Source organism: Ammospiza caudacuta, chromosome 3, assembly GCF_027887145.1.
Source record: "Ammospiza caudacuta isolate bAmmCau1 chromosome 3, bAmmCau1.pri, whole genome shotgun sequence".
NCBI lineage: Eukaryota > Metazoa > Chordata > Aves > Passeriformes > Passerellidae > Ammospiza > Ammospiza caudacuta.
In genome coordinates, this window is record NC_080595.1 from 47,044,185 (window position 1) to 47,060,087 (window position 15,903).

The 15,903-nt window shown below is 38.0% G+C and overlaps 1 protein-coding gene across 1 annotated transcript in view; it reads right to left on the reverse strand.

Annotated features, from left to right (window-relative positions):
• PCNX2 (pecanex 2) overlaps positions 1-15,903 on the reverse strand; it is a 152,267-nt gene that overhangs the window by 98,625 nt on the left and 37,739 nt on the right. Inside the window, exons 10-15 of the mRNA XM_058801750.1 lie at positions 15,039-15,181; positions 13,730-13,883; positions 13,599-13,631; positions 6,752-6,923; positions 1,679-1,789; positions 1,011-1,102 (exon numbers count right to left, since the gene is read on the reverse strand). Of these exons, the coding sequence (XP_058657733.1) occupies positions 1,011-1,102; positions 1,679-1,789; positions 6,752-6,923; positions 13,599-13,631; positions 13,730-13,883; positions 15,039-15,181 (705 nt within the window). The remainder of the gene's footprint in view (positions 1-1,010; positions 1,103-1,678; positions 1,790-6,751; positions 6,924-13,598; positions 13,632-13,729; positions 13,884-15,038; positions 15,182-15,903) is intronic.

A 15,903-nucleotide genomic window follows, 5' to 3' on the forward strand; every position in this document is an offset into this window, starting at 1 on the left:
CTATGCCAGCACAGAAAGCTGTGGCACGCCTGCATCTTGAGCACCATACACAACTGACCCTCCACATGTGAAGTTAACAGCAGAGCAAGGGAAGGCACAGAGCAGGGTGAGTAACTTGGCTGCCTCTGAGAAAGCAGCTGCTTTACAGGGAGACACAAGAAAGGCTGGGACTCTTCAGTTTAAAGACATGGCTGAGGGGCATATATCTGATGCCTGCAAAACTATAATGGCAGCAGATGAAAAGAATGCAGACCAGGTTTTCCACAAATCCTACAATACAAGGCATCAGGACGACCTGGTGAAATTAGCATATCAGCTTAAAAACAATGAAGGACAGCATTGCTTGGCACAGAGTCTAGAATTTCACAGTGAACATCTAGAATTTGCTGGCACAAAGCTGTGGACTCAGAGAGGACCAATATATTCAGGAAGGGACTTGACAAATTCACAGACACCAAATTATTAGCACACTCTCCAGCATCCCTAGTGTAACAATTGTGGGATATTAGGGAAAAAAGTGGCAAAATCAGTGATCTGGCTAGAATTAAATTCCTAAATTGCATTTCCCTGTAGATGCAGACACATTACTTACTTAGATGGTCCACTGGTTGCTCAACATTTAAGTTCTTAGGCATATTGTTATGAAGCAACAGCAAAAACCTTACCGGGAATTATGAGCAAATTTGGTCTGGCTATGTAGGTCAACAGAGACTGCAGCTTTTTAAGTCAAGGCTGCTGTTTATGTTTGCAGAGAAAATTCAGTGGATCATTTCACACTGATACATATAAGAGGCAAATAATCACAGGTACTAGATACAAATTTACTTAAGAATTTCTGCTACAGTTTTGGTCCATTTCAGTGTAACTAACATGCAGAAATTGAAGCATGGCTTGCAAAGCTTCTTTTGGTAAGTAACGACAATGTAGGACCAAACAATACTAGTCTCCCTAGATTACATCAATTTCCAGCTTGAAATTTGAATTGTTCCAGTGCTGTTTTTCTGGCTTACCTTCACTGCACTGAAGCAGAAGGCATAGAGGACAATCAGAACAACAAAGCTCCGGGAAATGCTGTACAATGCAGACACAAACCCAGCAGCAGCTGAAATAGAGACATGTGGTAAGTGGGAAGAAAGAGGAACTTTATTTCTGACCCAAACTAAGATGACAGTGTAGATGCATCTCAGTCTTCCCAGCTACTTAAGCTATAATGAAAAACAAACAAAAAAAAAACCACTACCACCAAAAAATCTCGATGCTTCATCTCTCAAGGGCCTTCTTTAATCTGACTGAAATAACACAAAAAATTTATCACACATCAAGATTTTTGTCAATATGCCTTTCTGTGGAAAATGCAAACTTTTTTTCTAGATGTTAACAGAAAAAAAAAGTTAAATATTTTCTTTTTTAATAAATATAGTAAAGATTCACATCACATATGGCAGGGAAGAGTTCTTTGATATCAACCATAATGTGCAACCTATAGTTTTAAAAACTTGTATACAACTTTTCAAAAGCAAAAAGAAATCTTATCGAGTGGGCCTTATAAGTGTTCACCTCACTGTGAGATGAATTGTATTAGCTGTTTGAACTTTAAAATGCACTGTGCTATGTAACATGCAATAATATATTCTAGTTTTAGGTTGTAAGTCCAGAAAGATGGCAGATGGCTACTTACCAGAACCACCAAAAAGCAACATATCTATTTGTTCCAAAAGATATATGCAGAAGGTATTGATTTGAGGGAAAAGTCCAAGAAGAGAAATTGCAGGAAAGCAATATAAAAACACTAAGGAAAAAAAAAAGAAGTATTTTAGAACACAGCCATACATCCCATGTATGGAAAATAAAGAAATATGCATGACAGCAGAATAAGAAATTGTTGCAATAAATTCTGAGGATTATTCAAGTGAGCATACCTTAACCTTACCAGCAATGATTACACTTTCCTCCTCATGGATTCAAAATAAATAATGCCATTTTACATGTAAGAAACTAAAACTCAGAGTTAGCCTTAAGATTGATTTTGGATAAAAACAGTGGCAGAAAAAAGAGCCTTGCATAGCCTCCTTACTGTTTCTCAAATACTTTCAAGCTTAATATTTGTTCCTTTCAAAGTAGAGAAATTTTAATTAGCAGACTTTGGAACTTCTTCCTTGAATCTGAGATAGCTCAAGAACAGCTACAACAATTAAATAAAAACAAACAAAAAAAATTAATGGCTAAGATCTGAAATGTCTTGGCTATCACAGTATTCTTCCTCTCCCAGCAATCAAGAGCAGACACTTATAGCAGCCCCTAAAAATGGGAGAAACCTATAGTGAAGCTTCCCCCAGTATTCCACCTGCTTCCAGCAGAATGGACTTTAACTTCACAGTAGTGAAAGAACATTAAAAACAGGAAAGAAACTCAGGGGTAAGATCCAGTCTTATAGCTTTACATACTTTCTTTCTGAACAGAAATGCTAATTTTAATGCTACTTTTAATGGCAAGGAAAAGCAAGAGTCATAATTCAGGTAATCATGCTGCTAGTCTTAAGTCCTGGTTACTTCCAGCAGTCCTCCTCCCCATTAATTCACTCTCAGCTCCACCACAGAAAATGCTAAGCAAGGCTGCCTAGCAATGCATCTAAACAGATACGTGACCCCAGTATAAATGTTCAAGAATACACACACATAATCACATTAATCAATGTTTCTCATATTGTTAATCATATTCTTACTGCTTCATTGTACTAGTACCACAATGCTCTGCACGGCAGAGGGTGTGTCAGCCACTCTTCCTTGTAAACAAGTCTGTCTTTGTTACTTTAGATCCTAGGAAGACTGCAGTTTCCTCCTATGCATTATCATAAAAAGCAAATTAAACAAAGCATTAGTATTATTAGATTTATTCCCCATTCCTCCAGTCAGATTTTTGAGAAGAGAACAAAAGGATTTGTGTTCTTTGCTGAATGCTAATTTCACATCTGCCAGCTCATCTTACTAAGGCATCTTGCACTAAAAGGAAACAACACACCAAGTTTGATCTGACAGCTTTTATCTTCACCATATTATACACTGCTGCTACCTAATACTGTAAATCTTGCTGAGAAAGCCCAACACAGGAGAGAAAAAGACATGTTCAAGTGCTAAACACAGACAGCACTCACTTAAGTATACTTGGATTCACAATCCACCTTCAGCACTACTTCCCACTACTGGCACACATCATCCATCAGTAAGAAAATGAGGAAATGCTGTTTTCTCAGTGTTTTACGTAAAAACGCCAATATTAAATTATTCTTCTTCTATTATTCTGCACATTTTTAGATATTCTACCAAGTCATGCAAAGCCAAGGAAGGACCACTCTTGAAGACAGGCAATGGCACAAAAGAAAACTGTTCAGCAGGCCATGTGGACCCAAAACCACACTGCTGAAAGTGTTTTAACTATCCCCAAAACACACTGCTGAAACTCGCATGAGATATTGTTTCTTGGGCAAAGGACCTGCAAAACTGCCAGAACTCATACTCCAGACTTACAGCCCAAATGACTGCCTCTGCTGTAGCAACCTCAGAAAAAATGGAATAAGAGCAATGGAAGGAAGGATGAGATTAAAGAGTTGACAGTACACCAAGATATACAGAGACAAATGTAAACAAGGAGGGAAAGTTAGTTGACTATAAAACTGTCCTCACCTCACCCACTCTCTATTAATACCTTGAACAACTCTAGCAACTTCTTTAGCTAAGGCAGCTTAGTTTATCTCATCTTGCACCAAGGAGCACACAGGACAGGAAAATAAACAGTTGTCACCTACAAAAAGATTGCACTTAGAAGTAGCAGATTCCCTTTTGGGAAGCAGACAATAAAAGTAACTGATTAATGTTTTGGAATTGCATTATGAATTCCAGAAAGAATTTCTTTAAGCATCATACATTTTCATAGAGACTCACAGCCACTTTAAAAGCTGGACCACTAAGAGATCATTGTGCAAGCTGCTGCTTTTAACACTGCAGTTTTCCTCTAAACAAGCACATATCACATAATGAGAATGAGGGAAATAATGAGTGAGAGGGAAACACAAATTATGACTTTGGAAAAATTGTGTCATTGGAGCAATGCAGAACAGCAATATCACATTGCAAACATTTTAGACATTTAGAAAAAAAGATTATTTAAAAAAAAAAAGTATATATCTGAGTAGTAAAACATGGGTTTTTTCACAAGGAAAAATAAAAGGCATTATTTCAGTGAGAAATAGTCTTTCTTTTCTCCCCCTCTTGAACATGGGAGAGCATAACATCCACAGGCTTTCTTCTCTTGACAGAAGCTCAGTCACTGTTAAAAGGAGCCGGCAGAGGACTCACTATCAAAAAATTATGCCACCTTCTGATTCTTAAGTCTTCTGAGATGTCTGTGAAATAGTTTCATTTACCTGTGGAATGTTTAAATCATTTCATCACAAGAACTATCATATATAAAATGCATAACTACTTTTGTCACTAACCACACCTGTAGGTCCCAGTGACTGAGGTTGGTTGTCTGTGCCCTTACTTGCACTTCATACGTCAAGCTAGCAAAAATGTTAACTGAAATAAGGAATTCAAGATGAAAACCACAGTCAGAATTAAAGTAATGAGCCTCCAACTAATAGAAATTTAAATCAATAGCAGAATCATCACCAATTTAAAATAAAACAGAAGCAGATCATAAGCAGACTGAAAATAAATGAACGTGTTAAAAACCATGTCTCATAAGTAATTAGGTTACACATCTAACAAATCTGCAATTATTTCTTTTATGACCTTGCTTCAAGACTTGTATCAGAATATGATATGCAGCATCACACTAGCTCTTTGGTACATTCTATGATTTACGTGGCTTTTGCTTTCTACCATAATAAGCACCTGAAAGGCTTTTCCTTTCCTTGGTACTTAAAACACAGAGTCAAAAGTTCTTTGATTTCCAAACATATCAACTCCAAATATCATAATAAATTCTGATTAAAATATAAACTAAAGAGTCACCTTATGATGATAGAACAATAAAAAGATATAAAAAAATACCTAGCAAATAGGCAGAACTACAAGACAGCAGTAAGACTTTATTGGTATTCGGAGTCACCAACTTCCCTCATTATTTTATAGCCCAAACAAAATACTTCTATACCTTCATTACCTACGAGAATCTACACTAAAAGTGCAGCAAGATGCCATAGGATGCCAGACTGCCATGGCTTACAGAGGTCACTGCACTGTGAACAAGAGCGAGGGTTCACAGCAGCCAGAAGTTAGGGCTCCCATAGAGAAAAAGCAAGGAATAGCCAAAGCACATCACCAAGACACCATGGCAAAACAAGAACAGGGACAAGCAAAGGGAAAGGGTTTCTTCTCTCTTTCTCATTTAACACATGCCAGCTAGGGAGATGAGCCTGTATTTCCTCTCTCCCCCACCCCCTCCTGCTTCAAGAACATGTTCTGCCATCTCTTTTGAGACCAGCCAAAATTAACACATTTATAACCACACTTTGTTTTCTTATGCTGGTTGCTATAGTTTTTCATTTATCTCTATCCCAAGTGTCATCTAGAATTCTTGTTGAATTATTTATCAGCATTTTTACTGCTCACCTTTGACAGACAGAGAAAATAAGATGTAAGGAGAAACTTAAATGAGACCAAAGGAAAGTAATGAAAGAAGCTAATTAAAATAAGTGAGATGCATGCAGCTCTTCACATTCCCCTGTTTCTGGTGAGAAGAATTGGGAGCCATAGTACCCTTGTTAAGGACCAGGAAGTTTTCCTAAAAATAGTATACCTTTCAGGCAGTAAGTCTGACCTGTGTATGGCAAAAAGCAAGTACAACAGTCACAGGTGAACAAAGACCTCGAAGGTTACACACTATACCACAAAAATGGTTTTCTTCTGCTACACTATGGTCTCCTGGTTCTAAATTCACAAACCACCAGACCATCTTTGGTACACTACAACACAGCTTTCTGGGACATTTTCACAACTTTTATAGTAAACCTCACATTCCCTATTTTGTCCCTTAACAGTGTTGCACTATACATGGGAGTGCAGTCCTGCACTTGTATCTGTGGCTCAGCTGGTGGAACATCACACTTATAGACTGTAAGTGTGGTGTGCAACAGGAAGAAGTGTCCTGACAGAATAGGGTAATGTCAGCTGTGGCCACTCCAAATCAGTGCCAATGGATCACCACACCTGTCTTGGGGCAATATCTGAATGCCCTCAGCAACCTCAGAACATGATTCTAGAAGGAAACAGGTTGAAAGAGCTACTGCAGAGTGGCTGCTCCACACTAACTGGTCATACGGACAGTATGATTAAACTAAACCAAGATAAAGCACTTCCTTGGTGATCAGAAGATTAATGTCCATCTGAGCAATTGGCATGGATTAGCTTCCAGGCATTAAATTTAAAACTCAAGTTATTCTGCAGTAACTGCTCCACACAGACAAGCCATTACACAGATGAACAGCATTTCACAGATGATGATTTTTGCTAATAACATCAGCGACTTTTAGTTTTCTATGGAGACATTTCTATGAGCCTCATTTCATTAAGAACTCCTTTTACATGAGGGAAGGTTGCCAGCTGCCCCTGCCTCATCTTAAGTCATTCCAAATGTTTCTATCAATTTGATTTCAGGTTGTGCCTCATAACTTGCATTTGATTGTCAGCATGGGAAAACAAAGACTCACACTTAATTCCTTTTTGCAGTCCTAGGAAAAACATTGACTCACCTATTACATGGTCTCTGGCTGACTGGAGAGACCTGGGTGAGAAGAGCTTCAGGCCATACATTGTATAAACAGGAGGATTTGTGTCTTTAGATCCAGCATCTAGCAGCAAAATAAGGCCACACAATATACAAAAATATACAGGTCTGCTGTAGATTATGATTTTATTGTGTCCCTGGAAGAAAAAACAAAAAGTTAGACTTTTATATTCATTCTTCTACTGCATGCACTGCATTAACTTGGAGAGAGGGTCAGGAGTCAGACAAAATATTTTAGTTACTTATACATAATAATTAGTAATAAAAATGTGACAAAGTATTTAATCTTCTTCCAGAGGAGACTTTCAAAAGACACAATGAGCAGTTAAGATTGACTCCAGCAACCATATATGCTTTTGAAAAACTTACCCTTCTGGACCTTTTAAAACTTACTAATTCCAGGAGTTGCCATTTTTTGTGGAGAAAGAAACCTCAATCTGTCTGCATCTTTCTTCTCAGTAGAAAAAGAACTTTTCTCTGTATTTCTTTTACTTCAATGAACATCTGCTTCAGGTGGTTTGACTTTTTTTTTTTTACTTTATGAAATTTAAAATTAATTTAATTTTTAATTGACTCCTTGGAATAAAAACTATAATAGAGCATATGCCTGGTACAGTGGGGATGGATTTTTCTTCATGAATTTAATTTTTTTGTTTCTTTGAACCACTTGACAATAAATCAGCATGCCTTCTGAAAGGGGTGACACTCATCAGCAGTTTCTGGTCTGCTTCTTATGAAGCACTTTGAAATTATGATCCAAAGGAAATAAGATGTGGAAGGAACCTCGTCTGATGCCTTTCATACAAATCTCTCACACAATTGATTCCCACTAATCCTACAAAACACTTTTGTGGGGCTGCAGGCCTGGGAACCCAACAGACACTTAGGAAGAACCTTAATAGCTCTCCTGGTAGCAAGCTTAAGGGTAACTAAGACATTTTAAACACTCATGAGTCAAAAGTTTCCTAGAGTGTGAAAAGCCAGAATCAAAGTGACAAGAATCCAAGTTTGACTCGCTTAAAGCTGCCATGCAACTGTTCTTATTTGAAAAATGTAATTTAAGTGAGTATAATAAAAGATCATGTCTTTTTTTGAGTCTACTTACTGACTTGAAACTGTGGCTGAGTTTGTTTGGCTGCCAGCCAAGCTTGCATGTTAGTTTGCTATTAACTGATCTGTACTCTCTTTTGGGATCAATCAGTTAACAAGGTGGCAGATTACAGGGAACTGGTGGGCTTACATCGTGCCTCACATCCATGGAATATGAATCAAGTTAGGGACATAAATCCTTGCTCTTTAATCAATTTCAATTTTACTACTTCTTTTTTTATTTTTTAATTGGACACATGTCCACAAAAGAATCCGAGGAGAATTACAAAGATAATGATACGACTTTAAAAAATAAAAATAATTTAAGCTATTATTTTCTGGCCTTTTTTAAACTTCAGTTCATTTATGTAAAATATGAGCTGCGCCTTAGGAAAAGAGACCAATAAATATGAACCTAAACAATTGCTTTATGTTTTATATGCTGACATTCACTCTAGGCTGTTTTATGGTGATTACACTCTGTTACATTCTTGTCTTACCTCCTGACCTACGCAAGCCAGTTTTATCTTTGCACAGTGATTATTTGAAGGCAGCTGGATAAGACAGAGTTGATGACTACAAGCCCAGAGGTTTAACTCCACACACCTTGCAGTCACATGCAGAACACTGACATACTCAATTAGGATTACAGTGCATATTTAACTCTTACTTCTAAACAAGTCTATGGTGTGCTAGGTGAAGAGCTGGCTGAAGGGTGGGCACAGCTCAAAGAGCTGCACTGAAAGAGGCCACATCTGGCAGGACCCATCATCAGTGAAGTTCTTCAGGACTGAGTTCTTGCACCATTTAGCAAGTTTGTAAAGATACCAACCCCAGAGGTGCTGCTGACTCTGTTGAGGGTCAGGCAGTTTTGTAGAGGAAACTAGAGAGACTGGAATGCTGGGCAGTGATTAATGAGATGCAATGCTAGGTCCTGCTCCTAGGATGAAGGAATACTGGGCACAAGTGTAAATTGTGAGATGAGTGGCTGGAAAGCAGCCCTGCAGAAAGGGGCCAAGGGGTGCTGCTCACCAGCAGGTTCAATGTGAGTCTGCTGTGAGTGCCACCAGCCAGGAGGGAAAAGTGCATCTGGAGTGCATCAAACACAGCCACATGAGCTGGTCAAGAGATGATTATCCTGCTGTACTCAGCACTGGTACAGCCCCACCTTGAGTGCTGTGTGTTTTGGGCCTCACCATTTAAAAAGGATTTGAAGGTCCCTGAAGGCATCCACAGGAGAGCAACAAAGCTGGTGAAATCGTTGGAAGGAATGTCCTATAAGGAGCAGTTAAGGATTTTGGACTTCTGGAGTTTGGAGAGGACAAGGCTGAGGAGCAACTTCATTGCTCCCTACAGGTTCCTGAGGAGAGGAAGTGAAGAAGGTGCTGCTGGCTCCTGTCCCATCCAGTGACAGGATATGTGGGAATGGCTCTAAGCTGCATCAGGCAGGAGTATTCCTTTTGAAAAGGTGTCAAACACAGGAACAGGCTTCCTAGAGAGGTGGTTGATGCCCCAAGCCTGTCAGTGTTTAGAGGAAGCATTTGGACAATGCTCTTAACAACTTGTTCTGACTTTTGGTCAGCCCTGAAGTGGTCAGGCAGTGGCACTGGATGATCACTGTAGGTCACTTCTATCTTAGTTAGAATAGAACAGACTAATACAATCACTCTTACCATGCTAACTATAGTAATGCCACTTATGATTAAGGAAGCAGATTCCAGAGGCTTTCTGAAAGCTGCAAAATGTGAACAAATACTACCTTCCCTGTTTTTCAGGTGGTGCTGGTGGGTAATGAGACAGAACTTGAAATCTTTCTAGAACCTTATCAACAGAAGCAAAGCAATGCAGCAGCAATGCACTCAGAAGGGCAGGGCCTGCACAGCTCCTGCACTACTTGGGCTGTGCTCAAGCTGAATGAGCTTCCTAGAGCACAGCAAATACTCCAGTCCCCACATCTGGGGAACATGCAACACAACACAAGAAAGAGGAACTGCTGCAAGTGTTAATGTGGTATTTCACTGTCATTTACATGCTCCACATGAGGGGCATTATTTGGGACAGGACTGGTTTGAGGGGCAACAGTTGACACCTTCTGGGAAAGAGAAGATCACTTCCCAAAAGTCACAGTCAGGGAATAGACATGAAACTTAATTTTTTAAGGTTTTAGAAAGAAACAAACAGAAAAATAGGAGCAAAGCTCACCTGTACCTGCCACTGACAGACAAAGCTAAGCAGCCCTTCACCAAAATGGGCAGCACAACTTGTTTAACAAGCTCTTTTAGATATTAAGGGCTCATTTTGTTTTACTAAGCAAGCTCACCAGATTTTGACACGCAAAACTGATTTAATCTTGGTGAAATGACTCCACTCTGCATTCTTGTTTAGAAAAATTTAAATAATGAAGCAGAATTCCTTTTATATTTCACATCTCATTTGTTAAACAATCTTGTTTTTTCTTCACTGATAAAAATGTCAGTGAAAGCTTTTCCCTTCCCACAGTCTGCTAAAAAAGTAACTTTTTTCATGTCCATGTTTCTCATTAATATGTTTCAGATACACATTCACATCTTACCAACTTAGCAGTGATGCATTTCACATTTCTAAAACAATGTTAAGACTTTCAACAAGGAGTATTTTCACAAACACTTCAATTTACTACAACAGTAGTTTTGACTGCAAAGCAGTTTGATAGAAAAATTTTAGAAATATCTAATGGATTTTTTTTGTTTGTGGGTGCACATATGTAAAAGGAGAAAGACAGAAGGCTTTTTTATATAAAGAAGTGTGCATGTGCTCAGTTCTACAGAAAAGCTTACAGGGACAAATTACAAATACTTAATAAGTGCCTTATGGGATTTAGGAAACTGCCTGTGGTAGCTACACAACTGAGTTAGCTATCTGCTTTGGGACATAACAGGACTGAGACAATGAATATATGTAAGAGATTCCCTAAATCTTGTTAAGAGCATGACTGCAATCTTTCAAGCTCAAATACCTTTGTAAGCCTGAGCTAGATGCTGAGCTTTGCAGGTGTCTTATGAGGTGCTTAGAGACAAGCTCTCCTGATCCTTCTATACAGCCATTTACTAAATGTAAAACCTTGCCTAAGGTTTTTCTAAAATCTTTGAGTGCCCATGACAAGGATCTCTTGGATCTCTGAATTTTAATACCCTGCAGTCACCAGCAGGTTGCTTGTATCAGGTCACTAACAGCAAAATATAACACACTTTGGAATGGACTTGATTTTCTTCTCTTCACCACTCCAGTGAGGAGGCTGCTTCCAAATTTCACCATCCCAGAACCACATACCTCTGTGTAAACAGCACTTAAAGGCCACCAGCTCCCAGTGGACCAGAACTGGAAAGGCTAAAACTCCAGCTGACAGGAAAATTGGACTCCCATCTTATAGCAGACACCAGTACTAAACCTGCAGCAACAATAAAAGCTCTTTCCTCAACAGCAGCAAGTGAATACATTGACACTCAGGGGGAGTTTGGAACAAAAGCTTATGGCATCTCTAGGCACTGTGTTTTCTGAACTCACTGGATGCTATTTTAAAGCAGTCTTTCAAAATGCTACAGGCTAGATATGACAAAGTCACATTAAACAGAAACAAACTCTGCACATGATAGAGGGAAGAAGTTTGGAACCTCCTTGGCAGCCGTGGATAACATAAGGCATAGTGGCTACTCATGGATCCATGAACAGAACTTAATGCACTGTGCAGATCTGAGGCTCATAATGGTTTGTTTCAAACTCAAAAAAATCTCATCTGCATTTTCATTCATGGGTGTGATACTGATCATTCTTCAATCACTCTGCTGTTCTGCATCCTTACAATAACATCAAGAGACATTATTGTCTTCAAATTTAATGCAGTCACATGAATTATGAAACAGTACATGGTATTTCTTCTTGCCTACTCATTCTCCTGTTTCTGAGGTGCTTAGTAGCTCAAGCAAGCCTTTACAAATACCTGTTGTGTTAAAAAGTTATAATGTAGAAATTGCTAATCTATTTTAGCATGACAACATCTCTACCTTTAAAACCCTTAGTGGAAAAGCTTTCTAAATTTTATTTCTATTGTAGTTTGTATGGTGCACAAAAAGTTTGCAAGAGGGTATCCCTAATAAAGTTTTAGGAAAGAAAAGGAATATGGGAATACACCTATTGTTACTTTGTTCCATTGCTGCATGACTTACAGTATACAATACAGCAAATAACACTTGTAATAGTACTGTGAGAACCTGAAATTCAGACCTGGATTCTGCACCAAAAAAAAAGTTCTGTTTAAACCCTACATTATGTTTAACATTACAAAACATATGGGCTGGATAGGTTCATAATGAAGTTTTGACTAAACTGTTTGCCGCCCACTTTAAACAAACGTACACACACAATGTCTGATTAAGTGCAAACTACTTGATTACAGTTCACATTATTATATCTAGACAGATGCCAGTTGGGCTGACAAATTCCATTATTTTACTCACAACATCTCCCAGCTTTTCACTATGATTGGACTATTTCTTTAATGTATTGAAAATATTACCCTACATTGCTGTTTATTACCTTTCTCTACTTTTTATGCAGACAGGTATTTCCTATGAATGCATTATAACCAAAACCACCATAATTTCACCACTAAATAGTTGCCATGAAAGAGAAACTGAGAATCTTCTGAAATCCAGTTAGTGAAGTGTACAGTATACATATATAAAAAACATCAATTTCAAGTTCAGCCTGTACTTCTAGCCTCTAAACTGACAAAAATAATTGCACCCTGCCAAAGGGAGCTGATCTAACAGACCTGAAGTTTTCAACATGTCATTTTTGAAATTTGAGGGAAGAGAGGGCAACCTCAAAAATATTCAAAGACCTAAATAAGAAACATAAGCAACTAGCACCCAGTGTAAAAGAAAGGAAAAGACATTATGGCCACTGAAATGTCTTCCAAGATCCACAAATCAAAAATGCTGAGACACCATGATAGGTTGAGTGATACGATTGAAGTTGTAGGATGATGCCTCTAGAGGAGTCCTATAATAAGGACAGACTTGTGTAAAGAACTGGTTCTCTGCAAGGTGGTTGGCACCATCAGAGTTCAATTTCTTAGACATATCTAATAAGAAAATCCATAGCAATCAGCAAGGATCCTTACATCCTGCATTCACCCAAAGATTCAGCAATTTCTTCAGGACCCAAGCACAGAAACTCTGACCATATTGTAACAAAGGGAAAACACCTGTGCCATTCAATGAGCTAATAATACTTTTAATAAATAATTTTTCAGTAGCAGATTTAAAAAATAAAAAGATCAATCCCCAGTCTCAAAGAAAAAAAATACAAAAAAATCCCAACTGAGCAACGACTGAGCTGCTAGTCTGGAAGTTCTGCTCTTTTCTGCCTGTTTCTAAAGGAAAGCAAAGAAAAGGTTTGTGTGATGTCACAGGATCAAACATCAGTAAGATAGTCCAGATGAATATTCACTACACATATTAACTTAAAGAAAAAGCACTTTTTAAATAGCAGTGATGAATTCAAATAGCTTAAAAATAATTAAACGTAGTACAAAGTCTTGAAATCAGAGATGTATTTTTCTTTTTCATAAATCAGCTAGAACAGCAAACAGCTAATACCTGTGTTTCACTGAACAGCCAGCTGTTTCACAGTACACAAGAGATAACAGAGGAGAAAGACTTGTTTTACTGACTGAGACTTACATGTATGGGTGAAGCAGGATCAGGCTGAACACTCTAAAAACAAAACAGAAAAAAACATGTTTGCTTACAGGATGTTTTCTTTGTAGAAGTTAGAAGAGAATTCAGCAATTGGCTATGAACTTGAGTCCTACCTTGAGGAGAGAATACTGGCAGCTGGCCATTACAAGACAGAACAACAGAACCCAAATGTCTTTACAGAAGCCTTGGTTCAGAGTCAGGAATCCAAGAAGTGAAACAAGAACTACTAGAAGGACAGCAAACACATTTTCCTTTATATCTTCTGTCCTATGTGAATAAAAGTGTTGGAGAAGTACAAATATTTGTAGATTCATTAGAGCAAGGCAGGTGCATTTGTAGCTGGTATGAGCAGTGAGTGCTACAACCATCAGAGTTCACTGGATCCCATAACTACATTTCCATATTCAACAGTATTTGATCCCCATGCCAAAAACCTTTCCCAAAATGATAGCTAAAACGTTACAGGGAAAAAAAGCCATATGCACTGAAGTCTAACATCCTTTCCCATCTCACTTTCCAATTAGAATCCCACAATGGAGATGATTTTAGTGTAGAAAAGTGTATGCTTATAAAAGCATAAACAAACAAAACAAAAAAACCCCAACACATGAACAACTACAAATAACATCAAATACCCAAACACTTTTAAATGAGGAAATAAGGCATTCCATTAATGAAAAATATACATCTGACAGCAAAGAACTGGATGAAAGACCAAATTTGTCATCTGATGCTTTATTTGTTTTATCTATTCTGTTAGAACACGGAAGCTGAGATAAAAAACAGTGTCAATATTCAGGCTGCAACAAAAGAGCTTATCAGCAGAAAAGATTTCCATGCAATTGAAACATAGAGATAAAACACTACAGATAAATAAATATCTGCTCTGGACTTGAAACTCCCTGACATGTAGCCTGATTTCTGCATCAGGTAAAACTGCCATCTGAAATTTCTGCTGTGGAGTCCATGCTAACCCATATGGCACAGCACCACCAACAGAAGCAGAGACAAATAAACTAGAACTGGAACAGATGCAGCAGCTCAAAAAAAAAAGTCTTCACCTGAATATCATTCTATAAATAATTTTCTTTTTTTAAACATTGGAATACTTGGTTTACAATACCCTGGGACCCTTGTACTACTGATTTTCTCATCAAAAATCATTGGATCTGTGAGTCAAATTACAGACTAGTCTACAAGCCCGGCACTCACATGAATCAAAGTCTCTGCCTGAAGACAAAGGGTAGCAAGAATCACTGAAACCAATCCTGAACTTCAACTTAAAGCAAAAACACATCCATCTACTCAACATCTATCTGTTCAACCTGAATTTTCTTTCTCTAGTGATCAGCACCGCTCTCTGGACAGGAGGATCCACCCACATTAACACTACCTAGATCAGTTTAAAAAAAACAAGCTTACCTGTCCAACAGTGCCAACAAGGTGAGACGGTCATACCAGACTTTAATCCACCTGCCAGGGAATATAACAAATCTGTAAAACTGCCTGTTCAGCTTCCTTTGTGCTGAAGAGCATGAAGAATCCTCAGGGTCCTGGCTGGGCTGCTATAAAAACAAACAAGAAATACACAAAACTCTCTCACACAGTTGCCAGCAAAACAGGAGTCCAAAAGGCCAAATTTACATGAAGTATCAGATTTTTTTTTTTTTTTATTAAAAGCAGTAGTGGGAGCATATTGGCATATTTATTTTCTTAATTTTAAATTGGAAACAAAAATACCACATCAGCTTAATTGTTGCAGATGAAACAGAAGATAGATTAATTATGGAGCTCAATAGTGACAATATGCTTTAAAAAGTAATACTAAATATTAATTTAAAAAGTAATCATTTTCTAGTCCAGATCCAGTACATGTCTAAAGTTTCTTTTAGAAGATTTTCCCATGTATCAGGCTAATTACAGCACAACACAAAAACATGACAGGACAAATCCTTCTTTTTAAATTTAAAAAAAAAAACAAAGCCCTAAAGTCTAGAGGTGTGACTTATCAAGTTTTCTTCCAGACCACAGCTTTGTTTATCTTTCCAGAGATGCTTTGAATACCACATCAGGTGTGTCTCCTCAAGAACAGCAAGAGGAGGAAAAAAAAATTGCAGACAAGCACAAATAGCATAAACAGCACTAATTTAAGTGTCTCTAATCATACCATCATAATCATAAATCCACCCTTTTGAATATTGCTTTTGCCAGATTCTAAGGCTTTTTCCAACTCTTCTCTACAGCTCCCCTCCAACTATCTGCAGACCATCAGCCAAGCCTGCAAAGC